This window comes from Vicugna pacos, chromosome 21, assembly GCF_048564905.1.
Source record: "Vicugna pacos chromosome 21, VicPac4, whole genome shotgun sequence".
NCBI classification, from domain to species: Eukaryota; Metazoa; Chordata; class Mammalia; order Artiodactyla; family Camelidae; genus Vicugna; species Vicugna pacos.
In genome coordinates this window covers 15,840,932-15,861,612 of record NC_133007.1, presented here as the reverse complement: position 1 = coordinate 15,861,612, position 20,681 = coordinate 15,840,932, and the positions used below count along the sequence as shown (strand labels likewise).

General features: G+C 43.6%; 1 protein-coding gene across 1 annotated transcript in view; it reads right to left on the bottom strand.

The window, feature by feature from the left end:
• Positions 1-15,768, bottom strand: part of DPT (dermatopontin) — a 33,598-nt gene extending 17,830 nt beyond the window's left edge. Inside the window, exon 1 of the mRNA XM_006211092.4 lies at positions 15,417-15,768. Coding sequence (XP_006211154.1) covers positions 15,417-15,721 — 305 coding nt within the window. The 5' untranslated portion in view covers positions 15,722-15,768. The remainder of the gene's footprint in view (positions 1-15,416) is intronic.
• Positions 15,769-20,681: the final 4,913 nt, after the last annotated feature.

The window sequence follows — 20,681 nt, the reverse complement described above, 5'->3', positions numbered from 1 at the left end:
GTGTCTTTTACCCACCTGGCCACTGATCATGTTCACTCTTATGAGCGAGCAGAACAGACAGTTGTCTCTGTGTCATGGCCTGACAGCTGCTGGAATACAGCCCTGCTTTCCACGTAAAGATAAGTTGCCACAAAATATAACAGATAAAATTAGAATAAGTATGCTGGGCTGATGTAGGTGAGAGAGACCTTGCAGACACACAACTATAAAGCTATCAGTGACTGAATTTCATTTTATTCTTTTTAATTACTGGAAATGATCTTCTGGATCTGCCAAAACTAGATACTAAATATGTTTCATGCTTGTACTTTTCATTCATTTATTATTCACTTATTCATTCCTGCAAATATATGTATATATATTCAAATATGTGTTTATTTATTCACCCATCCACTCGGCATTGTACTCCACTACCATTCTGTATCAATCACCATGCTTCTGTGTTGAGAAAGAATTGAGAGATGGGCTTGGTACCTGGTCATCATGCAAATTAGCCTGAATTCCCTGCTCCCAGGACCTGTAAGAAGCTCTGACGGACCTTAGAGAGCTCAGCTATAGGAGACTGATCATGCAAATTAAGATGTAAATTGAGACCCAGACGCTTTGATGACCTAGCCTTTGCTCTACCGTTCTCCATCTCATCAGGAGTTTTACCAGTTTGGAAAACACCTGGTGCATTTCAGGAAGCCACATGGTTGGAATGGATGACTAGGGTCTGAAGGGTAACACTGGGGGCTGATCGTCCAGCGTGGTTTATCCTATCCTAATTCTGGCAATGTTAGTGAGAGCCAGCTTCAACAGAAAGCTCTAAGTGTTGTAAACGAAGCTCACATGTATGCAAAGAGAGATGGTGCAGGAGACTGGTGCTCTTTGTCATCTCCCTCCTTACCATCACTAAAATTCTGCCTTCCTCCAAAACGGCCCTTTCAGAACTGAGCCAGCCTGTAGTTTCCCTGGAGCTGTTGTTCCATTGTTTTGGTTTATCCTGTGCACTTAGAACAGGGGCAGCATTCCCGTGGTGGTAAGTTCCCATAAGCAAAAATAAATGCAGCAAGATAAGGCGACCTGTTTCATGGGGTACCAGTTCTGAAGGCCATCCAAGTTCCATGAATTCTCTGCCGGCTGTCAGCCAGGCAGCTGGCTCCACAGTCTTGTATGGGAAGTGTGTGTGTCACTCTCTCACACACCACCTCAGATAACACTGCCCGGTGAAGATTATTTGGACATTGCAGGTCCAAGGCCTGAAAGCATCTGATGAAAATTAGATAACCACGTAGAACTCACTTCCCTAAGCTTTCTGTCCCATTGCCTTCATATTTTGGTAGAATGAGCCTGCACTGGAGTTTGGTAGTGTATGTGGCCAACACAATGAGATTATTCCTTTTAGAACTGGATTTTTGGGCATGTTTGGGTATACGTGGGTGCAGTATAGCAGGGTGGCTAAGAGCACAGCCTATGCTGCTGGATTGGTGCTCCAACCACTCCTGACTGAGTCACCTTTGACAGGCTTCACACCCTCAAATGGTCTCAGTTTCCTCATCTGTAAAGTGGGCATAACAACAGTATGAACTTATTTAAGTTATTGTGAAGATCGAATAAGTCAATGTACATACAACTCTGGGAATAGTGTCTTTTAATGCTTAATAAATTACTTATTCTTGTCATCATACTTTCATTTCGTCCACATGGTGCTTGTGAGTACACTCTTGTGAGTCTCCATCAGTGGAAAGCTGATGGACTCATACGCATTCCTTGAGGGGTTGGTTTCCTAAAACAAAGCTCATGGAGGTTGGCCGTCTTACTTGCTGATGCACCCACTTTGTAGCATAGAAACCTGAGTATGACTTACTGCCCCCAATAGATGGCAAAGTCCTTGAGGGAAAAGATCACTTTATCTTGAATTTAAATTATCCACAATGCCTGTTACTGGGGTCCAGCAAATGTTTAATGGAAGAATAAATAAATGAATGAATGGTCAGAGTATTTTCCACCATCAGAGGCAGAACTGACTTTTAAGAGCCCATCAGTCAAATCCAGGAAGGGCTTGGAAACTCTAAGTATTTCCCAAGTGGGAACTAAGGTGAGAGACCCATCTTCCCACTTCCACCTTCTCCTTCAGGAAAAAGCCTTCTCTAGGACGAGGGTGCAAAAGGTATATAGCTTTGGGCATTTCTCTCCTTCACTCCTTTCCCTGTCAATCACCTTTTTCTAAAAGCAACTTATTAATAAAACTCATCTAAACATTTGGCCACAAGCTGCGGGATTGCAAACACAGGTCCCAGGCAGGTGAGAAGGGCCATGAGGCACCTGTCAGGGGGAGGGGACTGGGGGCACTGGAGAGGGCTTGCCTTATTAATGTGATTCAAATTCAATTAAAAAAAAATGACATCCCGGAGGCTGCGCTTCACTTCCCACCACCTGGGTGTTGCCCCTGAATGGTCCGTAGAAAGTTACTGGCACAAGTCTGCAGCTTTCCTGGTGAATGGTGATGGGACCTGGGCCAAAACCTCAACACAGTGGTGGGAACACTCCCTCAGAGGCTGAGGGCATGGGGAGGGCTCTGCTTCAAGGCTCTCTCTTCTCCACCTAAAGAGACATATTTTCTACCTCACTATTCCTTTGAAGGCTGGAGGCTCAGTTTCACAAACTGGAGCACTGTTAGCCCTGCTCCACCTGACATTAGAACTTTCTAGAAGCAAAATTGCCAGGCAGTTAGTTACTCCTCTTCTGACAACAATGCTCCTGGACCTTTTTGGAGAAAGTGGCCTTTCTGCATGCAAGTGGTTTCTCTCAGGGCCATGACTCTGAAAACAAAGACAGAAAACCTTCTCCTGTATCCACGATAATAAAACATGGAAGTGACAGGATGCAGGGGACAGAGCCCTCGCTGAGGGATGAGAAGACATGAGCTCTGGTCTTAGCCCTGGTCCTAGCCCTGGCCTTCACATGCTGTGCAGTGCCTCACTTAGGTCTCTGTGAGGATGAAATGAAGTAGCGCCTGCAAAAATCTTGGCCAAGACAGAAACCGAAAGAGCCAGGATCTGAACTCAGATTTTTCTGAGGCCAAAGCTCCCGTTCATGAACTGTCACGGAGCACAAAAAGTTGCTCCAGGATTGTCCTTCTGTTTCGGATCCCTTCTCCAGCCAGGCTTTCTCCCTGTTCTCTGTGTTCTTCATTGGATCCAGGGCTGTCAGTTGGGTTGAATCATGGAGACCAGGACTGGAAAGTGTGCACATGTCTGGTTTTGCTGGTGAACTCCTCCGTGAAGATTTCGTCTCCCCTCCTGATCTCTGCTAGTCTCAGTCCAAACTTACAGAAAGTCCAAACTCCTAGCAAGTTGGAGGAGGCACTGGGTTGTGTGGAGAACAGGGTAAAGGAAAGCAGCGCTGCCTTGGTTAAGAGCTTTCACAGCGCCGGCAAACGGATGGACTGGTTGTGCTGGTCTCGTCTCTTCCAGCTCCACAAACATACAGACGTGTTTCCAGGGATGCCAGCCAGTCTCCAACTCCATGGCAAAGACAGAATAAGAGCAGCTTTGCCTGTCCTCCAGGCCAGTGGCGAACTCCCTGTGCCTGGGAGACCACGTGGCACAGGCTCTTACTCACCACTTCTCTCCCAACCCAGCCTGATGAGGGTTTAAATTCCACCAAGAAAGATTCATTCCTTTAGAGTAAAGCTTTGACTCCTGTTAACTCTATTTTCCCCAGAATAATCCTTTGAGTTGCTACCAGGCATTTATAACGTAGTCCACAGAATTTCAGAATGTTAGTTAAGTTTTTCAACAAATATTCACTGAAACTACTCTATGCCTTGTACTGTACTTGGTCCAGAATTCTTTCCAGAATTCTGGGAAGAGGCATCACAACAATGCAGATAGTTGGAGAGAAGAAGTAGATTGGTACTAAAGACAGAGAAGAGAAACAAGAGACTGGGTGGGGATGGGGATGGTGGGGCAGAGACAAATCAGCTTGGGGACAAGTTTACCCGGACAGAGGATCTTTATAAGTTCTAGATTTCTCTCTTCAGTCCTGCAGAATGACTCAATGCCCCATCTCTTCTGTTCTGCTGATACTAATGCCTGCGTTTGCAAAATGGGAACGACAATGTCTAGCCTGATAGAATTCAATGAAAATTAAAGAGATGCTATATGTCAAGATCTATCCCAGAGCCTGGCACAAGGTGTTACTGAAAGGCAGGAAAGGTGTAGCTGTTATTATTACTATATCATTGAAATTTGCAATTAACTAGAAAGAGAAGCTACATTCTAGTCTCTACAAACCACCTTCCGTTGGGACCGAAATTAGGAACTGTCACTGTCGAACTCTTCCAGTGGGGCAGTGAGATGATCCTCAGAAAAACAAAAAGAGAGAGAGAATAAAACGTACTTTCAAGCCTCACTTGCTCCAAGAGGTCTTCCTTTCTTGACAATTCCAATTCATACTGACTTTTCTTCCTCATGACATGTTGATGTCGCTATCACATAGTTCCTCTAACACGGGCTATCACTGAACCATCCTATGGTGAGAGACTGCAGGGGTTCTGAACCACTGGCCACTGGTCCCCAGACAACAATGGTGGGGATAGGAACAATCTTTTTAAATACTGCTGAGTCGCATCCAGTCTGCTCTCGTCCTGCCCTCATCTACATAAGAGTTCTGCTATCTTCTCCATGTCAAGTTGTAAGTTTGCAAGGGTCTACCAGGCTTCAAGATGGTGAAGCAGAAGTGACCTGCTGTACAGCTTCTCTGGACAGAGAGACACAGAACAGGACAGAGGAAGAAATAGAAATTCCCTAAAATACAAACACCTGACCTGTTTTGGAAACATAAAAGCAGGAGAGGCTACTCCAAGGCCTCTGAGAAGATCCAGGTTATCTTATAAGATGTATTTAGGTCCTGATATCAATTATGGCTTGAGATCTAGCCTAGGTCGTGCAGAGATTTCAGGCGTAACCACAGGAGCTCACGAACGCCAATTATTGCAATATTTGATAACCAAGAGATCTAACGCTATGTCAATGTCTATCTGAAAACGTGACAAATATTTAAGACTCTCATAATGTACAGTTAATATTTATAAACGGTACTTGAATTATATGTTCCCAAAACAAAATGGTACAGGGGTCTTTGTAATCTCAAGATTCATATTTCAACTCCAGCTTTATAGTTTATCAATCTATCTCTTTCAGTTTCAGTTTCCAGAGAGTAGCCGTAATAGTAAGGATAAGGAACTTTTATTAAGGACTTAACCGTGTGCCAGGCATTGCATTAAGCATTATACCTGCATTAATTATTTTAATCATCAAAACAATCCTATGAAATGGGCTTGGATAATTAGTTTCCTGCCCCCCATCACCATTAGATGGATAAGGAAACTCAGGTTTAGAGAGGTTGAGTAATTTCCCAAAGGACACACACCCAATGAAACATATATATTATCTCACTTAATTTTCACAACAATTCTAGGGAGTTGTCTTTATGGAAGTAGAAACTGAGACTTAGAAAGTTGACATGACTTGCCTAAAGGCAGTAGTGGGGCTGCATTTTAAGAATTGTTCTGTTTGACTCAGAAGTTCATAATATTCCCATTACTTCAAGATACCTCAAAGTAACACACTTGTACGCGTGCACACACACACACACACACAGAGGAAGGTATCCTAACTGTGGAAATCTCTTATTCATCAGGAATATTATCTCTGACAAGCACCTAGACAGAAGCAAATCCTCTACTAGAAGGAGTGAACCTTGGCCATCTTTATGAGCACAGCCAAGAGCCATTTTTACAAAGCTCAAGTTCCCCTAGACAACTGGTTGTTGATTCTTAGGAGCATGACCTAGATGGAAGGTTGGCAAGAATCCTAGATCTGCCATAACTCTGTTCGCCCACACTCAGCCTTCTTGCCCTCAGAAGTCACTCCTACATGGATGTGGTATCTTCTTCAGCCCAGCACTCACGACAGCTTTATTCGAGAACAAATATACATCAACGTTTAATATCCACCTGCAGCTCTGTGACATCAGCACTGTGGCTTGCGTTCCACCTCTGCTGCTCACTGACTGAGGGGGCAAGTCTCCCAGTGCTTCTGAGACACTATCCCTTGTGTATAAAATGGAGAAAACAGTAATGCCTGCTTCTCAGTATTGTTGTGCAGATCAGATAAGATTAAACCATGAGCAACTCAACGGCATAGACCATAGGTTATTCATCTTCATATTCCTGGAGTTTGGCAAAGTTTGTGCTAATAAGCACTTGGTAGTGAATGAATAAGCAAATGAATGTATGAATGAGGAATACTTTCTAAAGCACCATACCAATTAGGATTAGGGTAACAGCACTTGTAATGTACCTGCTTCATGGCTTTTCCAATTGCTTCACTCTCTTGGCTTTAATTCCTAATCTATGATGGAGGGAGGTTGTTCTAGATTATACATGAAATTCCCCTCAGTGCTGAGAGTCTTCGATTCTGTTATGTTCTGTTTGCCTTTTAAACTCCCAATATGCACCAGTCTGCATCTGTATTTTGTAATTTTTTAATTTTGAAATAATTTTTGAGATGTAGAAGAGTTGTAAAGGTAACACACAGGATCCATGTTATGCCCTCCACCTAGCTTCCCCTAAAGTTGTCTTTCATAACTATGGTGCCTTTATGAACACAAAGAAATTCACATTGGCATAACAGTAAACTCCAGATGTTATTTAGATTTTGCTAGTTTTTTTCCATTAATGCCCTTTCTCTGTTACAGAGTTCAAACTAGGATAGTATGTAGCATTTAGCCCTTATGGCTTTTGCAATGAAGAGTTTTACTACTGCATTTTTTTTAAAAAGCATATTGGGACACTAAATTTTGGGGATAATGGAAACCTAATAAAGAATTTATCCTGAGGTAACAAATGTGTCAGCCATCCTCTGTGTATGGCTTAGAAAACTTAAGGAAATTGAAAAAGACCATCTTGTAAGGTGGTAAATGCTACAGGCCAAAATGAAATGTGAACAATAAACTGGAGCCTCATATTATAGATCTGGCATATTGAAAATCAAAAGTGTAAACCAAAAAAAAAAAGTAAGCAAAATGGTTTCCCTTGCAGGAAGGTACACAGGCTTCTTTGTTGAGGGTGCTGGGGACACTGGCTGGGATTTGGGCTGCTGGAAGCATCAACTAGTTTTCTTTGGTCTTTCATTACATATTTAGTGGACCTCCAATGTGCCAGCACTGTTTGAGTGCTGGGCAATATTCTATACAGTGGTGAATGAGACAAAGTCCCTACATTCACAAAGCTTGTATTTTGAAGGAGGCAAATAATATACAAATGTGAATCAGGTAATGACAAGTGCACCACAGGAAACACAGAGCAATTTTGGGAGTACGGAGTAAGAGACACTGGTTTAGAGGAGGTGGTCTGGGAAGACTTCTCTGAGGAGATGGGCACTGTGTGTACTGAATGGTCAGAATGACGAATCAGGACTGATTGCTCTGTACTATACAGAACCTTGGTCTCAATTAGAATCAGATTATGGAAAACTGAGTTGCTTCTATATAAAATTAATAGAAACCAGAAACCTCAATTAAGTAGAGTCAGGAGAACAGAAGGGGGAGCTCTCACACCCTGGGATGATAGCGGAGCCCAACAGGAAGAAGAAGGACTTCCTCTTCTCGCCTGCAAGAGCTCAGCCAATGAGAGGTTGTCAAACTCGGCCAATGAAAAGCCATGGACTCTTCGTTTGCGACAGCCCTTCTAACTTTCTTTTCCCTCTATAAAAGAGTTCTTTCCATTTTGTGAAGGATTTGAATGTGGCTTGCCATGGTTGTAGATCCTAAATTGTAATTCTTTGCTCATCCCAAATAAACTCATTTTTTTTTCTAGGAATATAACTGGCAGTATATTTGCTCTAGGTCAACATTTTGGTATTCTATATGGGGATCCAGTAAAGACTCCAATGACCCTGAGCCTGGTGAGCAAATAGGTGCAAACACTGAACCACTGTTGCTCAGTGGTTTTCTAACTGACCCTGGGGTTTGAGGGTAAGTCCTTCTCCTAGATCTGAGCTTTGCCCTCTTTGAGTTTTGAAGCTCTCCAAGTTTCATTCAGGATCTATTTTAAAGTTTCATCTTTTTTGGTTAAGACCTTGCTCTGTATGCAAGGACACATTTGGCCCTTCAGTTCGATTTTGAAATCAGACTGTTCTAACTAGACCTGGCTAGCCATCAGCCCATTCCTTCAGGAGCAGGGGCTGTTTCATTGGAACTGTGCTTAGCAGCTTTCTGCCTGGCTCTTCCAGGACTAGACTGTTTCCTTAGAACTGGCTGGTATTAGGTGTGCATACTGTTGGAGCTATTTGAGCTGTTTGAGCTGTTTAAGTTATTTGAAAATTATTCTTGTACTCTAGTGAAAAAGCTCTAAGCGATGAGATCCCAGTTGTGTAAATATTTTGAGGTTACCCCCTATCTACAGGGATCCTGGCCTATTTTATGTTTGAAAACCAAGGTCCTTTTTCATGTGCACTTCTAACTAAATGGACTGACCTAACCAAAGGCAATTTAGAATATCAATGGACATTATGGGGAATTTTTGAAATCCCCAAACTTACTTTTCTTAAAATTGAATTGGACAACCATAGCTTTTAAATTTCTACAACCAACTGCCTCCTTCAATTGTTATTTTGAGGCCCCCAAACATTATCAGGAGGCTAAAACTGCATCTCTGAAATTTTCTGCAAGGTTCTAAGATGAACTGAGGTAAACAATTAAAGAAAGAGAAAATGACTCCTGAAGCCTCAGGCTCCTCTTCCTTGGATTTCTCGTCTCAGGCTCCACCCCCCACCACCACACCTTGTCTCTCTCCCTCAGCTCCTCCTGCTCAGACCTGCCTCCACTGCCATCTTTCTCCTTTCCTTCTTTGCCACCTATCCCTACTCTATCCCCCTTACCAATTCTCTTGCCAGATTTCCCTTTTTCTCTGAAACTCTCCCCCTTCTCTTTCCCTCTGAACTTACCCAAAACTGTCCCTTTAAAATTAAGCCCTTTGAGGATCAAGAGGCTACACCCTCAATTTCTTATATTTCCTGGACTGAAGCTGAACTGTGAGCCACAGTCGAAGATCTCCCCAGAGTAACTGGAGATCCGTCACAGATCTGCTGAATAACGAATAGTCATTGAAACTTGTCAACTTGGTTTCTTTAACTTAGTTCAGCTAGTTCACAAGCTTGTTGACGAAGGCCAGGCCCAGCACTGGGTGAAAACCACTAATAGGGAAAATCCTGAGCGGTCTCTAGAATTACAACCGTGAGGCCAGCCTGCTAACAGATCACATGATCAGGCGCAGGCAATCACCAAGTGGCTTCATTGAGAAATTCCTAAGGCTTTTCCAAATCCTGCTGATTGGAGTAAAATGCAGGCTTGCACACAAGAATCTGATGAACCTGTTTATGACTATTACAATCAACTTCAGTTTATTTTTGAAGCAAATTCTGGTCTTTCTTCAGATGTTGATTCCACCCGAGTGGCTTTTAATTCTATGTTTATTAATGGGCTGAACCGGGGACCTTTCCCTTCTAGTAAAAAGGACCAGGATGGGAAACTATGTCCACTCCAGATTTAGTTAATCAGATAAACCAACTCTCTCATACTCTAGACAGTCACTTAAAAGAAAGACTGCCACAATTCTTAACCTTCAACTCCAGCAAATGAAGTCCCCTAAATGAAACTCCCCTCCCCAAGTTTCTGCTATTATTGCAAAAATCCAGGACGTTGGAAAAGAAACTTTCAAATTTAAGTGCCTTTAGCCCTCTAATTGGCATTTCCAACATTCTCTCAGTTCTCAATGACTAGGCTCCAAGGAACTACAGGGTCTCTTCCCAATCCTCCCTCTTAATTGACTTGAAGAAACGTTTCTCTTGACTGCGACGAATCTCTTCCAGTCCTAATTGACAAAGGAGCCACACTCTCTGTGCTCAGCTTCACTACAACAAAGCAGCCCCTGCCTCAGAGTACTGAAACAATTCCAGTGGTGGGGTCTCCCATGGACCTCAAGAGATTTCTGCCTCTGAACCTAGTCCCTTTTGTTTGGCCCTTTGAGAAACACATACCCCTTTCTTCTCGATTTCTCTGACCATCTACTTATCAGGTCAAGACGTCTTAGAGAAGTATCATACAGGAATTTGTTTCTCCCCAAAGGGGAAAGTGATTCTAGAATTTGACAGTAGTCATCAAAGCAGCCAACCGACTGAATGAATTAAATGACTCTTGGCATCTTTTATTTGCTTTGTTTTTGATGGTACTAGAGCTGATTCTGAAAACACTGATCATCGGCCCCTATTCAATCAACTACCACCCTCCTCATGGGCAAAATTTCCAGCTGATATTGACAAAATTCACAGCCCACCTTCCGTCAAGATTTAAATAGATCTCTTAAAACCTCTTCCCAGAATTAATCAGTATCGTATAAGTAAAAAAGCCCTTCAAGGCATAAAGACCATATTACACAATTACAAGGCTCATGGCCTCATTGTCCTTTATACTAGTCCCTGTAATGCTCCTATTTTAGGGTGAGAAAACCTAAGGGCTGAGAGTGGAGGTCTGTCTAGGACCTTTGAGCAATAAACAACATTGTTATCCTTTAACACTATTGTTCCTAACCCTCATACGTTACTAACATCCATTTCCACTGGAAACAATTTTTTTTTTACTATAATTGATTTATGCAGTGAATTCTTTAGTGTTCTAGGTGATGAAGCTAGCTAACACCTTTTTGCTTTGCTTAGGAAGAAAAAAAGCTGGACAGTAATGACTCAGAGTTTTAATGATGGATGATTTGCTTCTTCGTTGTCCTCCTCAAGCCTTTTCACAGGAAGACAGCATGCACTTGCTAACGCTTCTAACTTTAAAGAGACATACGGTTGCCAAGGAAAAATTACCATTTGCCCAAACCCAGGTTTAATGCTTAGGGCATCTGACATCAAAACAAGGGCTACATCCAGATCCACATGGGCTTCATAGTTTCCTAAGTTTCCCCAAACCCAAAACTAAATGCCAACTGCAAGGTTTTCTTAGGGTAGTTAGTTATTGCCAAAATCAGATCCCAAATTTTTCTCTCATGACCGAAACTCTGTATGCTTTACTAAAGAACAACCCCTATGCAGTTTTACGGGAGAAATTGGATGACACAGCCTTCAAGGCCTTAAAAGAGAGTTTGATGAACCCACCTGCCCTTAGGCACCCCCATGATCAGATTCCTTTTTCCCTTTTCATATGTGAAAGAGAAAGGAATGCCCTTGGGGCACTCACCCCAAAACGCAGGGACCACCCTACCACCATAGGGTCTTACAGCCCGCAACTGGACTCTATGGCTCAGGGGTACACCCCCCTCCCCTTACCTTAGAACCATTACAATCACTGCCCTTTTGGTTGAGGGCACGGTGAAAATCACTGTGGGCTCCCCTTTGGCCATTTTTGTACCTTATGCAGTAGAAGCTCACCTGAACTCTCATCACAGTCAGCACCCCTCAGCCAACTGCCTCACCTCCTAAGAAGTCCTTGTGTTAACTGTTCCTCACATCACGTGTTTACACTGTTGTAACCTTAATCCCACTACTCTTCTCGCCTGCATCACTGATGCAGTTCCCCACGACTGCTTAACACTGATGGGTGTTGATCTGTGGGAAATTCTTTGGGTAAAACTGACTATTCATGATTCACTGATGGTGCTTATTTAAAAGGTGACAATGGCAAAAACTGTGCTGGATATGCTATTGTAACTTCTTCTGATATGGATGAAGTGGTATCTTTATCTATGGCTACTTGGCCCTAACAAGCTGAATTCTATGCTTTTATGCAGGCTTGTACTTTAGCCAAGTACAAAACTGCCCCAATTTATACTAACAGTAGATACATTTTCAGAGTATCTCATGATTTTGTAATGTTGTAGAAGCAACATGGTTTCTTTTTCTCTATTACGTGGCTTATCTTTGGTGAATTCATAAATTCAAGCAGTCAGCTCGAATACAAGCTGTCACTTTAAGACGTCTTCTCAAGAATTCTTTGAAACCCAGTGGAGGAAGCAGGTAATAGACTCAATGTCCTTCCTCTGAATTCAGACTCCACATAAGGCTGGCTTGCCCCAGATCAGCCTCAGCAAGTTCCAGATGCCACAAAATCTTAATTGACTGCCCGTGACGTGCCAGGGATTTGTCTTAGATTTAGATTTGTTTTAGAGTTCTCCCACAGTTTCTCCTATAAGCATCACAGTCACACCTCCTAACAACTTGTGAGGTGGGTGTCACACTTTTTTTTTTTGCCAGAATGAGCAACTGAAATGCCCAAGACCACAGAGTTAGAGATGATAGAAACAGGAGCTGTGAATCAATGTTTCCTGATTCTAAGACCAGAGCTCCTGCCACCACACTCCAGCTCAGCCTGCCTAGAAAGTCCCACCTTCATCTTGTTCCACCCAGGACCCACATGTCCTCCAGCCTGTGCCGACCCAAGTCAGAGAAGATCCTCTCGGAACAAGTGAGGTCCACTCTGAGATGGCAAAATGCCACTCATGGGACCCAGGTGAAGCCTCCAAACAGTTGTCAGTGGAGGGGAGGAGGGGGTGGGTGGGCAGCATGCACACCTAAGAATCTGGCACCTGAAGGAGTGATTTTTCAACAGAGAAACCCTAGCGAATAGCAGTGTTACAAGCCACTCAGCCACAATGGAAGCCCTTTTTAAGGACTGTGTTCTAATTAGCAAGTGTCTTTAAGCAGATCCTCTGCACTGTGGTCTAATCTGTGTTCGAGATTCCTCTCCCCACTTAAAATAAACCTGCAAGCTAATGTAGTTATACAAGGCAGCCAAATTGCACAAAACCATCAATTCTTCCCCCAGAACAGACTAAGAGCCTGAAGCCAATGGGAAGATAAAATTGCTCCCCAGTTTATGAGCAACTTCTTTCCTTCCAGATTTTTCACTGTATCTGGAGTCTAAACTCAAAGCAATAATCATCTAAGAAAATGCCTCCAGGGTAATTGGTATCAGTCCTGGGGCATCCGAGTTCTCCTGTAAAAGAAGCTGTTTTTCATGTTTGTACATTTTTTACTCTGTGATTAATGGAGGTGGAGAAGGAGGCAACAGAGGGTGGAAAGAGAAAAGAAAAAAGTTCTTTGACTCTGCATACTCAAAAATGTGGAGGAAGAGGAGATGGAAGAGAGATTTTGCCTCTCAGCTTCTCATGTGGCTCCCACTGGCCAAACAAAATCACGGTATTTCCACTCCCTTGCTTTAAATAGTTTGGGAGTTAATGACAAACCAGTCACACGTTGGCAAGTTTAAAACTAAACATAATTTGCCTTCTCCCCTAGCAGGAATAAACACAAAGATCAACAGAATGCAAGAAAAATCCAGCTGTATTTTCAGGGCCAAGTAGAGCACAGCGTATTGGAGCTGTGGAGACTTCCCAGATCATGCCGTCTGACCGCTCATTATCCAAATGAGGTGGGAGCCTAGAGAGCCGAACCCATGGTCCAAGGTCATTGGCAAGTTGTCTTTAAAACCCAGGATCTAAATTCAGGCCTCCTGACTCAGAGCCCATGGCTCCTCCTTTGGGACTTAAGAAATCTTCTGAGTGCTGTTTTGTTCCAGCTCTGAAAGGGGGCATTAGAAAGGGGCCCCACCCATATAATGGCCCCCTAAATGGGAGGACTAGATGGATAGTTGTAATTAGGTCCTTCCCACGCTCTGTGTCAGGCAATAGGCCTGGCTACGGGGAGCCACTGGAGATGGTCAGTCATTGAGGTGAGGCTAGACTGTGGGTCAGCCATCTGTCAGAAGGGGTTTTGGATAATTAAATCTGCTCACGAGAAGCAGTGGAGGTGGATGAGAAAGGCCCAGTAAAGGGGCTTCTTCCTGCTGCTGCGTGTGTGACCCTCTCCCATCCCTTCCCCAGGTTGGCTAAGCCCCTCCTCAGCCACGGAAGTAATCAAGCTGGTCCCATCCCTCCAGGACCGACTTCCTCTGTGACCTTGTAGATACTCACCCTCCCCAGGGTGAAGAACTGCCCTGAGTCCAGTCCTGTGGCCCTGGCTGTGCTGACCGAGCCCACACTGAGCAGGGGCAGCCGACTCGCAGCTAGCCCATCACCATGGCTAAGCACATACGCTTTGGAGTTGAGACTCGCTGGCTCCAAATTCTGCTCTCCCACTTTCCAGGAACCTCCGATCTCTGTGCTGCAGTCTGTCTACTTATGAAATGACTTATAGATTTGTTTCGAGCTGTAAATGAGATAATCCATATAAATCACTCAGCATGGTGCTTGCTCAGGGTAAGGACTTGATCAATGGCAGCTATTTTTATTACTCAGGGGTCCTCTCTGTTGCCTGGCTCCTCTCCCCATCAGTCTTTTTCTCCTGATCTCCCCGTCAATGTCCTATGTGCTGCTTGAGTGACCCTCAGAGTTTTATGCTTGACCACTCCCTCCCCCACTCGGCCACATGCTGGCTGGAGCTGTTCACGGAGCCTTCTCTCTGCAGTAACCACAGCAGCAGCCTGCAGGCTGGGCTTCCATCTCCCCAGGCCGGCTCCCTCAGGGTCTGTCTTCACCCCTTCTCCTCCCCTAGTCACCCAGCGGTCCTGCCTCCATCCAGGCGGCCATGACCTCAGAGTCCATAGCTTCTGGGATGGGCTCTGACCAAGTCCTAGGCAGAGACAGTCACATCCCACAGTGAAGAAACAGACTCAGGCCATTTCCATGTCATCAGCCAAGGCAGAACCCAGTCAGGTAAGAACAGCACTGCTCCCCAGAAGACTTTAGTAAACTCTTTCCCAGCAACGAACCCCATTTTAAATTCAGAGAAAAGACCCTTGGCACTTATATCTAATCGGGGCAGTGGAGAGCGATGTAATGTCACTTCTCTTTGTCTAAATTTCTCAGAGCCCTCTCCCCCATTCATGTGCTCTAAATCAATACTTCTCAAACTGTCCGTGGTGAGGGTCCTGTCGTTTACTTCCCCCAGACTGTCGGGTACCAATCCTTTTGTAAAACAGCAAAAGTAAATGACTACTTAACTAAAATAGGACTTGGACGTCACAGCACTGTTAAATTGCTACAACGTTGCTTAAACACGTTCCATTTCTGAACTAATTTTTTGGCAGGCTGGTAAACATTTCACAGCGCCACACTCGTTCCTGGACCAAACTGAGAAGGGCTGCTTCTGGAAGGAACAGAACCTCAGAGGAGTCCGTCTGCCACGGACACCCCTCATCCTGGGTTTGTGTCCCATAGCATCTGCCCTGCCCCCACCCAGAGCGTGCCGTGGTACGGTTCCTGGTAGGACTCTGCAGTCTTCAGTGAGTGCTGTTCCCCAAAGGTCAAGCATCCCCCAGGGGGAGGGTTCTGCTGGGATACTCCCAGCCGAGTGCAGCCGGCCGGCTCTTACCATTCCATTCCAGCCCTGTTGATCTCCTCCCACCAGCACTCCGTAGGCTCCCCGAGGCTCTGGGGCGTGGGCATGCAGGCGTAGTTCCACTGTCTGTCAGAACCTTCCTTCTTGTTGAAGGTGCTCCTCACAGCCACCACCACCTGCCCGTGGGGACACTGGTAGCTGAAGCCCTGCCGGTGCAGATTCACCCACCCATCATCGCTGTAGTCATGGTACTGCTGGTATGAGTACCCATAGTCGCCGTACTGGCCCCAGGCCACGGTGACCAGGGGCAGAAGCACCCACAGAAGAGTGAGGTCCATGCTGCCTGGGCTTCTGGCAAAAAATGTCACCCTAGGTCTGCTGGGCTGCCCGTTTTATGCAGCTGCTGCTGACATGTGGCTTCCAGATGTGGGTGAGCAGGCTCCAACTGCAGTGTGTCATCGTTTAAGCAAAACTTTTCGGCGCGGAGCTATTGGCCATAAGTACATTCGGCTTGTTTTAAGGTGGAATTCTAGGAAAATGTAAGGAACATGCAAATGGAAGAAACTCCCCAGAGAAGGAACAAGCTAGCAGACAGATTACAAAGGCAAACAGCTTCACTCTTCTTAGAAACATTCCCTTGAAAAAAAGAGCGTATTTTTCCCTCATCTCTGAGCACCTCACCTCTCTCTGCCCTGCCCCACCCACCGCTAGCAAACCCCTGTATCTGTTCTCCAAACTAGCCTTCCAGGACCACACAGATATGCAGAGAGTGATTTCAAAACATCAAAATAAGAGGATGAAGGGACAGCATCATTTAGATTTCTGCAAGGCTGGGACGCCTGGTTTCTTTCAAGTTCTCAGCCCAACATCTTTTAACCCTGAGTGTAAGCAGGGAATACCAGTCTGCAGGCTACTCTGAGAATTTTTAAGTCACATACGAAGCACAGTGGGCCCCTGGAGAGATAAGTGGGGCATCTCTACACTTACACATCCTTCCGAGCTGCTGAAAGTAGACCAAGTACAACTAGGAACTGTCCTAGGCTCTCAAATGTGTAATAGGTTTAACCTGAAAAAAGCTTCTTTACACCCTTTGGTGTTTTTTTTCCCTTCCATGTTGAGTTTTCTTTTTTTTTTTTATTGAAGTATAGTCAGTTTACCATGTGTCAATTTCTGGTGTACAGCATATTGTTTTAGTCATATCTGTACATACATATATTCCTTTTTGTATTCTTTTTCACTACAGGTTACTGTAAGATATTGAATACAGTTCCTTAAGCTATACAGTATAAACTTGTTTATCTATCCTACATATAGTAGTTATCATCTGCAAATCTCGAACTCCTAATTTATCCCTTCCTACCTCCCTTCCCCACTGATAACCATAAGTTTGTTTCTATGCCTGTGAGTCTGTTTCTGTTTTGTAAATAAGTTCATTTGTGTCTTTTTTTTTCCAGATTCCACCTATAAGTGATATCATATGGTATTTTTCTTTCTCTTTCTGGCTTACTTCACTTTTTAATGAGGTTTAATTTATACGTAATAAAACTCACCTTTTCTAATGTTCGGCATACAGTCATTTAGCCAGCACCATAACCGAGGCATAGAACAGATCCATTAACCCCCAAGTCACACCCTCCCCATTATTCAGCCCCTGGTAACTCCTGATCTACTTTCTGTCGGTACAGTTTTGCCTTTTCCAGGATGTCAAATGGATGGGATCATAAAATACGCAATCTTCTGTGTCCGCCCCCTTTCAATAGCAATAATGCTTGCGACACTCATCCATGTCTCTGTGTGTCAGTGGTTCGCTCCTTCGCGCTGCTGAGCGGGATTCTATGCTATGGCTGTACCACAGACTGCTTATATGTTTACCACCTGAAAGATGTGGGGTGTTTTCCAGACGTGGGTAATTATAAATAAAATTGCTATAAACATCCATGTACAGGTTTTTGTGTGAGCAAATTTTTTTTTCCCCATTAGGGCAGATACCTAAGAATAAGAGTGCTGAACATGAGGTAAGTGTGCATTTAGCTGTGTAAGAAACGATCTGATTTCTAAAGCGCTGAACCACTGTGCACCCCTCCCAGAAAATTGCCATTTCTTTTATTTCAGCCATTTTAATAGGTTAATAGGTTTCCAGGGGTAGTTCAATGAGGTTTCTATTTGCATTCCCCTCATGACTAATAATTTTAAGCATCTTCTCATGTGTTTATTGGCCATCCGTCTGTTTCTTTGGTGATTCAGCTGTTCAGATCTCTTGAGCCTTGTGGGCATCGTCTCCTAAGTGGGTGGTAGTTCTCATTTTTCATCAGGGCTGTTCTTAAGGACGTTTCTTAAAATTGTGGTTGTTGACCAATAATCTCTTTAGCCCCTGTGGAAACTGTTAACGTGCAGATTCCTGGGTTCCACTCCAGATCTAGTAAATCATAACCTTACCGGTGGTGCCCACGTATCTATATTAAAAAAAATGGTCCACCAGGTGATTCTTACTCACATCAAAGCTGAAGAACCATTTTCCTAAAAGAATGTGAGCCAGGGGGGGAAAAAATCACTATAAATCCTACCCCTTGCCCAATGGATAAAATACTTACCAGATGGCATTTAGGCTAGATTAAGGTGAACTTGATGGAGAAAGTCACACATGGGAGGAAAGCAAACGTGTATGTGTGTGTGTGTGTGTGTGTGTGTGTGTGTGTGTGTGTGTTGGGCACGTAATTTGCTCCATGATGCAGTTATCAAAGGGAGGGGAAGAGGCTTTGGGCTGGACAGGACTATGAGTCCCAGTTTTGTTTTAGTACCATCTTCTCTTATCACTTCTATCCCTAAGTTAACTCCCCAGTGCTGGCAACCGGAGTCCTCCAACTACTCTAATTTATGATATGCTGGAGCAATTATTCTCAACCCTGTCAGCACTTAAGAATTACCTGGGGAACTTTTGAAGAACACCAATGTCTGAGCCTCACCCCAGACCCATCAGATCAAGAGGTCCTGAGCCAGGCCCAGACAAGAGGATCCTTGAAAACATTCCTGTATGACTCACACATACAGCCAAGGTTGAGACCCGCTACTACAGAGGTTTTAAAACACATCATCCTGATGCTCGTGAATTATAGCCTGCATTCTGGATATGACTCACGAGCAATCTTGAACCTCAAAGAACTCCAAGAGACAATACAAATCATCGTAAGCACTCATCTTTAGCACACATTCATTTCCGAACAACTTCTAGGCCCTCCCCGTTGCTGTTCCCAGCAGACCTCTCTTATCTTACATCTTGGAGCTTCCCTGGCCAAACATCCAGTGACGTGAAAAAGTAAATATCTTGACAGTTTAGGCTAGTTTGGATGTAGGCTCTTGCTACTCATTGTTGAAAGCAGCCTAACTCCTACAATTCCTCCAGAGACTGCTGAGGACTTGGAGCCAATTGCTGGAGGCCTCACCTGGAATCGTTCCCCTGAGCGTAAGTTTATCACATAGAAAACAAACCGTGGTTATCCAAGAGGGAAGCGGGGGTGGAGGGGAGGGATAAGTTAGGAGTTTGGGATTAACATATACACACTATTAAACATAAAGGAGATAAACAACAAGGGCCTATGGTATAGCACAGGGAACTATAGTCAATATCTTGTAATAATCTACAATGGAAAAGAATCTGAAAAAAAATGCATATAACTGAATCACTTTGCTGTGCACTTGAAACTAATACAACACTGTAAATTAACTATACTTCAATAAAAGAAAAATAAGAAATAAAAAGAGTGTAAGTTTAATGCACGTAGAGTTTACCATGCATCTTTAAACTCGGTTATCATGTTATCTTTCTCACAGCCTTATATATTAGTGAGGCATTACTGGGATTTGTTTTTCACAGACGAGGAGATTGTAGTCAGGAAGTTTTCTGGTTCAAATTCCTAGAGCTAGAAGGGCAAGACCCCCAGGTCTTTTGATTCCTATTCTGTGATTCCTTTCATTGTTTCATCAAAACTACAGTCCACTAATTACACATCAACATTTAGAAATAATTGCCAAATCCAGTATTTATAAGGTTAATAATAACACACACATACTAATTTGCACTATGAATTTCTGCTGTTGTTGGCAAAGTATACTCAATAGTCCCTGAGGAACTTCAGGAACTAAATATTAAATCGGTAATTTTCAAAGTGTGGTTCTAGGAACCCACAGCATCAGCATCCCTAGGAATTTGCTAGCAATGCAAGGTCTCTGACCCTACTCCAGACCTACTGAATCAGACACTCTGGGGTAGGGCCCAGCAATACTCATTTTCACGAGCCCTCCAGGTGATCCGATGCATGCTGTAGAGCCACCATACACAAGATATCTCAGAAAACTCTACCCAAATTCTGGGGGTCACTCGGTAAGGAGTAATATAGAGATACTAAAGCCTGTCTAACCTCGACTCATTCATATTTATTCCAGAGCTCACAGCGTAATCCCTGGGCCCTCTCACTTCCTAGTAGTAATGGACTTGAGATGTTTTGGAGAGACTCTGCCAATAAGCATTCCAAAAGCCTGGATGATTCTTCTTGTTTTTCTTCTTCTCCTCTTCCTCCTTCTAACAGCTTTACTGCAATATAATTTATACACCATACAATTCATCATTTAAGGTATATAATTCAATGGCTTTTGCTATTTTCACAGAGTTGTACCACCATCAGCACAATCAGTTTTAGAACAGTTTTTAAAATCATCTAACAAGAAATTTTGTACCCATTAGCAATCACTCTCCATTTCCCCTCAACCTTTTAGCCCTAGGTAACCACTAATTTACTTTCTGTCCCTATGGATTTTTCTAACCTTGACATATTATATATATGGAATCATTCAATATTTGGTCTTTTGTGACTGGTCCTTCACTTAGCATAATATTTTCAAGGTTCTTCCACATTATAACATGTGTCAGTACTTCATTTCTTTTTAATGCCAAGCAATGTTCCACTGTATGGACATACCACATGCTATCCAACCATCATGAGTTGGTGGACATTTGGGTTGTTTCCACCTTTTGGCTATGAACATTCATATACAAGTTTTTGTGTGGCTCTATGCTTTTATTTCCCTTGGATGCATAACTAAGAGTGGAGTTGCTGGGCTGTGTAGTAATTCTGTGTTTAACTTTTTGAGGAACTGCCTGGCTGCTTTCCAAAGCAGATGCACCATTTTACATGCCTACCAGCAGTGTATGAGTGTTTCAATTTCTCTGCATCCTCACCAATACTTTTAACTAGGTCTGAGTTCTTCTGAAAGCTGTGGAAAGCCAAAGCCATTCTGGTGAGA